The sequence below is a fragment of the Phyllobates terribilis genome, unplaced genomic scaffold (genome assembly GCF_046119375.1).
Source record: "Phyllobates terribilis strain yellow unplaced genomic scaffold, ASM4611937v1 Scaffold_2__4_contigs__length_985480577, whole genome shotgun sequence".
Classification (NCBI taxonomy): domain Eukaryota; kingdom Metazoa; phylum Chordata; class Amphibia; order Anura; family Dendrobatidae; genus Phyllobates; species Phyllobates terribilis.
Genome location: NW_027362762.1, coordinates 847685674 through 847696022, shown reverse-complemented (window position 1 = coordinate 847696022; position 10349 = coordinate 847685674). Strand labels below are relative to the sequence as shown.

Sequence of the window (10349 nt, the reverse complement as noted above, 5' to 3'; positions counted from 1 at the left end):
GGCTCTGGCATCAGCGGGTCCTCTTCCCGCATGTGTCCGTTTGCAGTTGCACCCTCTGCGATCATGATCATTACGCCCCTGCACATCCGCAATTTAGGTTGATTTAGTTTATGCCAATATTTTGCACCAATATTTTTTTTTACAGTTTTGCATTCATTGCCACATTTTAGCCACTTTTCACCATATTATGCCCACGTATTGATTGATTTAATTCGAAAAATTGAAATGGCTCATCCATCTGACATCTTCATATTGCTAAGCAGTCAGGAATATATAAAAGGTGCACAGATCGCCTGTAGTAAAAACAAGGCCATTGTAATCCAAATTTTAGAGGTTATCCAGGATTCTAAAGTTAAAATCCATATTTCATTTATTTTATGACAATAAGTTTCAAACATCCGCTGATTTTGGGAACTTGTCCAATATTTTAATGCCTCGAAAAAAAGGAAAATATAGATTTTTACTTTCTAGTTGTAAATTATCTCTCAAATTTGGACAAAATAAGTGTGTAACCTGGCAAGAGCAGGATGCAATTCTGATATTCGATGAAATAAATGGATTCTAAAAAAAACTTTCCCATTTTTAACCACAATATATTATGCACATACAAGCAGCTGCATAAGCACCAATACTAGTATAAAATAGTTATTAAAATCATATCACAGTAAAGCAAATAATAAATGCAAGCATAATTCTAATTGTAAACCTTTATACTAAGTGTAATTCATTGCGATGTACAGTAACTGTCTACATTGTTACATGAACAGCTGTGTGACATACCACACATGATTGACAGGTTGTAATAAGTATCACCTCTAGCAACACATAAACTAGTGCACTATGCAATCTTGGTTAGTTCATTACCTGTAACAATCTAAATTATTTGCTAGCTTGCATGCCCCGCGTGTAAATCTAAATGGATCAGATAGCCATATATTAGGCCGTAAGTTCTCTAAAATCTCCGTAATTAATAGCATGTCATGGAAAACATTGTGTGGTCCTCAGCTGAAGTCATCAAACATTGATCATTTGATAAGAATCGTATAAGAGATTCATTAGTGTATTATAAAAATCCTGAAAGATTTATACATGGATAAAACATCCAACTATTGGTAGGGTTGAATGTATTTTCTAGGGTAAAGTTCCAATTGAAGATAGCTGAAGTCAATCAATGCAGTCTGATTCTTTGGCAATACATCAGATTCATTTTATCAATATATACTTGCAGTATTAATTACATTATATTCTAATAAAAGTGTTATCTTCACCATGTCAGGTCTAGTTAGCATTGGAAGAGTGAAGAACACAGGGTACAAGAAGAGGGGACTGAGTAGGGAGCTGTGGCGGCAGGACCGGCGGGTGGCTAGCCTAGGGCAGATGAGTTTAATCCATTTTCATTTATAACTCTTTCCCACCTCTCTATTTATTACGCTTTGAAGAAATTTCAAAGTAAAATTTTCATCTTGACAGCGCAGTTTTGATTTGAACCGAACCGAATCTGCCAGCCAATTCCAGTTATTCCCTGTCAGTCTGAGGCTTCCAAATATATATAGACTTGGAGCCATAAGAAATAACATGGATACCTTATATATGGGAAATTCATAATGAATTTGATCAATTACAAATCGATTAGCTTTTCTCTACCCATGAGTCATTACCGTTCTATGGGGCTCCAGGCATCATTGGCTGGGAAGGTCTTCTATCCAGAGAGGCCCTAATAAAATATTATAGGGTGGTAGCAGAATCGCTCTCCTAGGGTAATCAACCACTGCCCATTCACCCTTATTAAGGAGGTGTCCAATCATTTTTTTATATATACGCTATCAATTAATTGGACCAGTTTGTACCTAAAGTTATAATATGTTGTTTACAGCTTATATCTATCTAATTATATTTTGCCAATGTCATATTCTAGCAACAATGTTATGCTTTCATCATGTGGGCAAAAATGGTTCTTTCCCCTTTAAAATGTATTGCCCACGGCCTCTGTGTGCGACCACCATTCTTATAGTCAGTGAATACAGAAATGGTCGCACAGACTCACTGCTGTTCCATTCCCACAGATGACTTCGGAACCACCATTCTTATAATCGGATGAGTCCTAGTAGTTGGGTGCCACTAACTAGTAGAGATGAGGGGACCAGTGGATGTTCGGGTTCGACTGAACTTTATTACAAAATTCTGTTTGGGTACCAGAACTCTACCCGAACTTGAACGCGAACTCGAATTATCTCATCTTTAGTAATCATACTTATATCACCCATCCTGTGGAAAGTTTATTGTTTTTGAGACAACTTTTTTAACTGGAGATACTGGCATTTTTCTGTTAGATGAGTAACAGGGCAGCTGGGAAAACTGGCAAAGTTGCCTAGGAAAACTATCATGAAGGGGTCTCTGAGATTAGCTTCACAGCGTGGGGCAATTGTGCCACTACATTTATACCCCAGGGGGTAAGGGCTATTGTTAGGGAATACGAGAACGCAATCTTGCAAATTCTGGACCATTATTCTTAATAAATATTGCCTAATACTAATTCTTCCAGTATGGGACGCAATTTATGAATAATAAATAATCATAATCTGTGCATAGATTAGAAGAAAAGGGTAATGAGGCACTGATGACAAATCCTTAACTATAAGTTAAACGTTGGCATTTATTGAACAGGAACAAGGATTACGAATTGGACTGAAACTAAATTCATAACGATTATTGTTGAAAGTGATTATTTCAGTGGGTCTTTGCAATAGGACAAAGCACTAATCACTGTGCCCTAAGCCTCAATTAAGAAACATTATATGATATTATGAAATAATGTTATGTGCCAATTAATTCAGCCTAATTTTCTCAACATGATCTTTCTGTAATTAAATTATGTTAATACTTGTACAACTGGTTAGAATTTGATGTTACCAGATGTAATTGTGCTGTCACAGCCCCCCCTGCTGGTGATGCATTAAAATTACTTAAAAACTATTAGGAAGAAAAATTGAGTTGTCTGCATAGATGGGAAAATGTCAATAAGGCTTACATACTTGTAATTTCAATAATTTCACATAATGTTTTAGAAAATCTTTTCTTTACCTTATAGGACTGTTTGGCCCGGGCTGGGCTACTCCCAGTGCACTGTGAAATGTGCACAAAGACAGCGCGCTCTGTTCCCGATTCAGATCAGCAGTAATGAGTCGGCAACAGAGAACATTGTTAGAGACCAGGAGACCAGTGTCGCCCCCACAAGTGATGTCACTGGTCTGTGCACTCCCGGTATTGTGAAACCACTCCGACTCGTTACTGCTGATCTGAGCCAGCAACAGAGTGTGCACTGTCATTGTGCACATCACCCAACACATGCAGGGACTAGCCCAGCCCCCGAAAATGAGCGTCACTGATGAAGCTTCATTTCAGGAAGAGGGCAGAGGCTGGTGCAGTGACTTTGACATGGCTTTGATTTTTGTGTTCTGATTGGTCTGTGAGCCATGGTTTATGAAATGGCGACGAGTATGTAGAAAAAAATAAATAAAACAAATGTAAAAATGTAAATGTTTATTTTAAGTTAGATTTATGAACAATGCTCTTACAATGTATCACTTATACAGCGTTTCATAGAAGCTTCTGTTATAATACATGGTCTCCACCTCTGCTAGCATGGTCTATCGCTACATTGTGTTTCTTCATTTTCCCAAATACCTGCACCTTTTGAACATATAATTTGCAGTTCTACAGAAGCCATTTGACTTTTTTCTAATTTGTAATTAAGCACAGTAATTGGTAATGTGCTGGTGTGATCCGAGTCCATTTGTGGGAGACTTTCCATTCTCAGTCCAAGGTCCTGACCAGTCCTGGTTAAACATATCAGGATTCTTGAGGAATGAATGGAGACTGGAGGGGCTTCGATTTTTTTTGCTACTATCAAATGTGTTCTATCCGAATGGGAAAACTGTTACGGCTTTCCTGTGGAGTTTGCCCAAGTAGGAAAAGTACCCAAGTCAAACATATAATATCCCCAGCTGTTAATGGCCAATGTAATAACAAGAACTCCCAGGATATTCAGCAAAAATCCTGATTTTGCCTGCAGTGAACATACAAAGAAAATTATATATATCATATCAAAGTTTTAAAAGTGTCTTCAAGTCTTAGATTTTGATGTGAATTTACAACCAATCTATTAGCTGTAGAGTGCTACATTTTTAGAGCTTTTCTGTTACTGATTTCTTGGTGCCCACAACTGTGTAGTCATCTATGGCAAATGAAAACAAGGAAAAATGGAAACCTGACTTTTTTATATTATTGCCTTTTAACTATTCAACAATATAACCTAACACAAGTGATCTGCTGCCTTAAGTTAGGATCACGTTGTGATCTACTGTATGTATATTGGTTGTGAAAGCAGCAAGGAAATGACCGTAGTTCAAACAATGTAAAATTTACACAATAATAATAATACTGTGCACATACATAATAATGTAATAATACATTGCACAGCAGATCTTAAAGTGTAACTGTCTTTTTATTTTTTCTATAATAATAATGCAGGGAAAGCGATTTTAATAAACTTTCAAATATACCTCATAAATTAAATTTCTAAAGAAAACCTTTCAAAAACCTTCTAGCAGATGTCCCCTATGCTGTTTCTGCAGCCCATCCGTATTCAGCTCCACACACTGAATACAGCTTTCTAAGGGTGGGGGCAGAGCCTGCACAGCGTGCACGCTCCTGGCTGAATCCCATGCACTGTATGTCATGGTGCAAACAAAGTTTTATGTTAAAAATGGAAAAAAATATAATATTTTTTTCTAGTTTCCATATTCCTATCTATAACAACAGCAAAAACGCGCCTAATATTAGGGTAACATTTTCTGTTCTGTAGAGATCAATATCTCTATATCAATATAGAGAAAAAAACGATAGTAACAGCTCACCCCCTCCTCCTTCCTGCTTAATGACCCCTGTACAAGCTGCAAAGCATACAGAGAAAACTCTCCCATAGAAGTCAATAAGTCAGAGCATGTTTATTGCTGTACATGCTCGATGTAACTGCTGTAAAGCCTCATCTCTAAGTACTGTTAATAGCACAACAAGATGACAGTCTCCATATTCATGTATGGAAAACAAAATTACAGAATGTTTAAACAGAAAATAAAAACAGATTAGATAAAAACAAAGTTTTAAATATAGGTGATAAATTCTATTTAACAGCGTCTGAAACATTAATTTATCTTGACATTTATTAGGATTTCATTAATGTTTCTGTTTTTTTTAACAATAAATAATATCACGTGCTGCACTATTCCCGTGTCAAAAGTATTGGCAACCAGATAGGCATGTGTGAACATAGTCTAACATATTCACTATATACTGTACAGTGTGAGTCTTGAAATCTCTCTATGCATTTGGGTGCCACCTACAGGCTTCCACTGTCTTAACAAGGATTTCCAAAACTACCTATACCCAATTATATAGACCTGACATGGTACAAATGAATACACATTAAGTAAAATGTATAGTAAATACGTCTAGTTAAGACTGTACGACACAGAAAGCTTAGGTTCTGTACAATTCTGGAGAGGTGATACATACCATATCAACAACCTTGAGCTGCCCATATGAAAAAGCAATGGCATTAGGAGGTGTGGCGACTGGTAACATGAAGGCAAGCGAGGCAGAAAGGGTGCATGGAAGCATTATGTATAATGGGTTCAGATGTATTGCCTTTGCCTACAGAATAAAAAGTAAAAGAAGTGTTTAACTGTTTAAATCGTAAATCTCATTTTATTTAAAGAGAAGCAGTAATCAGTTCATGATGTCCTTACCACTGTCAGCATGAAACAGCAACAGGTTCACCGATCACAAAGAACTTCAGTATGGATTTACACTAAAGCATACCTCCAAACTTTTGAAGAACAGAAAGAGGGACAGATCATGCAAAGCGTTTAGTGCGCTATGGCAAGTTTTGGCCACACCTCAATCCATGCCCATTTACCATTTCTTTCTACCCTGGCAGGAGGAGATGTCGGAGGGGAGCTGGTAGTGAGGGACATTCAGCAGATGCTCGAGACTGCAGGGCGTAGACCCAAATCTGGGACTGTCCGCTGTATCTGGGACAGTTGGGACTAGAGATGAGCGGATAGATTCACGGGTCTGTGGTCCAGTATCCAGGTCAGTGGTACCGGGCATCTGGATGGATGGCTGCGAATCTCCTTCCAGCATCCCCAGAGCGGCTTTTGATTAGTCAGGGCTGGCAGGACGTCATCTGTGCGTCCTGCTCATCTCTAGTTGGGACCTTTTGTTTATTTTTTGTTCCTTCATTCACAGTTAGAGCCACCAGAACTTTCTCATCTTTAAGTAGCTTAACTACATGACATCTGGCTTTTTCGTGTCTATAGGCCATGTTCACACATTGGAGAAATAATGTGTTTTTTGTTTTCTGAGGGATCCGCACCAAACTCCATAATAACAATCTTCTCCCCCTTATTTAGAATCATAGAATGTTAGAGTTGGAGGAGACCTCCAGGATCATCTGATCCAACCCCCTGCTCAATGCAGCATTCACTAAACCATCTCAGACAGATGTCTGTCCAGCCTCTGCTTGAAGACTTCCATTGACGGAGAACTGTCACCACCTCCTGTGGCTGCCTGTTCCACTCATTGATCACCCTAACTGTCAAAAAGTTTTTTCTGATATCTAATCTGTATCTTCTCCCATTCAGTTTCATCCCATTGCTTCTAGTCTTTCTTTGTGCAAATGAGAATAAACCAGATCCCTCTACACTGTGACAACCCTTGAGATATTTGTAGACAGCTATTAAGTCTCCTCTCAGTCTTCTCTTTTACAAGCTAAACATTTCCAAGTCCTCTAAACGTTCCTCATAGGACATTGTTTGCAGATCGGTCAGCATTCTGGTCGCTCTTCTCTGAACTTGCTCCAGTTTCTTCATGTCTTTTTTAAAATGTGGTGCCCCGAACTGGACACAGTATTCCAGATGAGGTCTGACCAAAGAGGAGTAGAGGGGGATAATTACTTCACGTGATCTAGACTGTATGCTTCTGTTAATGCAACCCAGAATTGTGTTTTCCTTTTTTGCTGCTGCATCACACTGCTGACTCATGTTCAGTCTGTGATCTATTACTATACATAAGTCTTTTTTGATGTGTTTCTGGTGCAGATGTGAAGTTGCATTTTTAATGTGTTTTTATAGTTCAGAAAAGCTTTGGATTCTGCACTTAATACGGTATCTTCAATTTTTTACATGCTTTTTTTTTAGGTTCCACATAGAAGACAAGAGAGAAAAAGAGCTCCAAAATTGCATAGTTCAGCAGCGTCTTTAGACCACAGCGGGCACAGTTTTCATGAAATCACATCCAATTTGCTTGAACAGTTAAATACAGCATACGTTTTGTGCAAAAAAAGGAGCAGAAAATAAGCAGCATTTACGTTACACGTGAACCAGGTCTAAATTTCGAAGCAAAGTGAATGTGATTCCATGAAATCTCTGCCCTTTGTGCATCTAAAGATGCTGCTCCTGCTTGTTTCTTTTAAAAGCATGTTTTCACTGAAATACCACTACATTTATGGGTAAAACATAGTTCTAGTGATGGTGTCGGTCGCTGTTTCATGCCTGTGCTTAGGACAGAATGAATCTGCTTACACGGAAAATGGGGGAGCATCTTACGATCCGAATGTAGCTTAGAGGGGGAAAGGGTCGGTTGCAGTGAAGCGGGGACTCAGGAGGCAGGGTTGTTGCTGCAGGAAACTGGCGGCGGCAGGAGTGGGGCAATGCCGCGAGCCCCGGGCAGAGAGGAGGGGGTGTTAGGTGGTAAGAGGCTGCGACGGGCCCCGGGCTTTCACAAAATGTAGGGCATCCCCACACTTCCCATCCTTTTTACTGTGGTGGACTTCAGAAAAATGACCGCCGGAAGCGGCACATACGCAGATTTAGATCTCCGCTCCCGAGATCTCGGCTCCTGAGTTCTCAATCTGCTCATTCGCCGCCTCTGGTGGCCATTTTCCAGAAGTCCACTACAATAAAAAGGATGGGATGTGCTGGGACGCCCTACATTTCGTGAAAGTCCAGGGGCCGCCGCAGCCTCACACCGCCTAACACGCCCTCCTATCCGCCCAGCCTGAGGCTCATAGCATCGACCCAGTCCTGCTGCCGCCAGATTCCAGCAGCAGCGACCCTGCCTCCTGGGACCCCGCTCCACTGCAGCCGTTTTCCCCGGTAAGCTACCATAAAAGCGAAGTATAAGACGTACCACCATATTATACTTTTTTTTTCCTATTTTTGTCCCCAAAATTTGGGGTGTGTCTTATGGTCCAGTAGGTCTTATAGTCCACAAAATTCAGTAATAATTTTCTGTATGACTTTATTAGTCTCTCACATTATTCTGGAGGAATTTTGGCACTATTCTTTACAATTTTGCTTAACGGTGTTGTCCGGGACTTTAACATTGATGACCAATCCTTAGGATAGATCATCAGTGTCTGATTGGTGGGGGTGTGATACCTGTCACCCTCGCCGATCAGCTGTTCCTTGTATTAGTGGCAGGACTGCTCATTTGAGGTGCTGCACAGCTCTGTCGACTGTATAGTGGCCACAGTCTGGTGCTGCACATCCACCTCCTATCCAAATCAATATTCAAATTAGCAACTATATAATAAATCTTATCAGAGAAGTCTGCTTCTGCGGGATCTTAAGAAAGTTGAGGATAATTTTAATTTTTATTTAATAGCTTAATAGTGCACATGAAAATAAGGAATTTTGTAATATATCTTATCTAAGAAATCTGGTTCTCTTCCATTCTCCATTATTCTCAAAATTCTCAAATCATGGGTAAAATCAGTATTCAGCGAAGTCAGATTTTTACATTACTGAGATAGGAGATGACACTTACTGCTGATAAGATTCTAAGTAGAGGAAGGGATAGGAGGAGGGGGGAGCTAGAGCAGAGCACCTCCCTCCTCTTCTCACCTCACCTCTACATATAATTTTATCAGCAGTAACTGCCATCTCCTATCTCAGTAACGTAACAATCTGTCTTCACTGAATACAGATTTTACACTAGAATTTTTATTTTTGAAGATGACTGATCAGTCCTGAAAGACAAATGAGTGGATTTATATGATAAGACATATTACAAAGTTGCTTATTTTCATGTGCACTATTGATTTATTAAATAAAAATTAAAATGATGCTCAACTTTCTTAAGTTGGGTTAAGGTCTTCTGGACATTGATTGGTCCATCGCAACACTTTGATTCTTTTCTTTTTCAGCTTTTCTCATGTAGATCTAACTGTGCACTTGGGATCATTGTCCTGTTGCATGAACCATTTTTAGTTTTTGGATAAACGGCATCACATTATACTCATGAATACTTGAAGAGTTCATGTTTCACTTAAAGGGAACCTGTCACGTCCTAGCTACGATCTTCACTGCCCCCATAGCGTTGTTAGTGATGCAATGTGAATCACTAAAAAGCTTTTTTATTAAAATTGTTGGTATTATAATGATTTTATAACCTTTGATATACTTTGTCCTACCTGCTCGTTTTCAGTCATATGGGTGTGATTCTCATATTCAGTCACGGGCGGGCGGGCGCATTCAGTCACTGCTGGCGAAGCCCATGTATTTGAATATTGCTCCCGGCAAGCGCTATTATTGTGGGGCGCATGTGCATTTGTACAAGTACGACCGCTGGTCCCCCGCCTGCGCAGTGAGGCAGCGCAGTGCCTGCAAGTTAATAGCGAAATCTGACATGACAGGTTGCCTTTAAGTTTTCACACACTGCTTGTGCATTTTGGTCGATCTTTTGCTAAATAAATAATGACAGTATAATTTGTCATGGGTTGTTGCTCATCTGAAGTTTTTTATTTATTTCATCCTTTTATGTAAAACCATGGAATTCAAAGTGGGTGTACTAATTTTCTTTCTCATGACTGTATCTATTGATATTTCAGCTTTATTTTGGATAAAACGCTTTTTGTTCTCCTGATGAAGAGGTGATAACAGAATCCTGTTGCTGGGTTTCCCAGTGATAAGCTGTAGCATTGGTGAGCGGGTGAGGGGAACTGTCAGGTGAAATTGACCATTGATTAGCTTCCATTAACATTGATGGGCTGTTACTAAAATGCCAGCTGTTTCCTATTTTGTGAAATGTGTAACTTCTAGGTGTGGGTTCCAGCCATTGAATTACTATAGTATTATGAATCATCTATTCATTGACTATTGCTAAAATCTAATGACGCATATTACACTCATCATGGTGATGTATTGTGAATGAACACCATACCCAGACCAATTATATGTCACTCTACAAAGTAAAAAATTATATATTAGAGTACAATGATGTATATA

General features: G+C 39.2%; 1 protein-coding gene across 2 annotated transcripts in view; it reads right to left on the bottom strand.

Moving 5' to 3' along the window:
* Positions 1–3525: 3525 nt before the first annotated feature.
* Positions 3526–10349, bottom strand: part of LOC141232979 (solute carrier family 13 member 2-like) — a 145060-nt gene continuing 138236 nt past the window's right edge. For both annotated transcript variants that reach the window (XM_073667849.1, XM_073667848.1), the window contains 2 exons: positions 5575–5712; positions 3526–4066 (listed from right to left, as the gene is read on the bottom strand). In XM_073667849.1, coding sequence (XP_073523950.1) covers positions 3938–4066; positions 5575–5712 — 267 coding nt within the window. In that variant the 3' untranslated portion in view covers positions 3526–3937. The remainder of the gene's footprint in view (positions 4067–5574; positions 5713–10349) is intronic.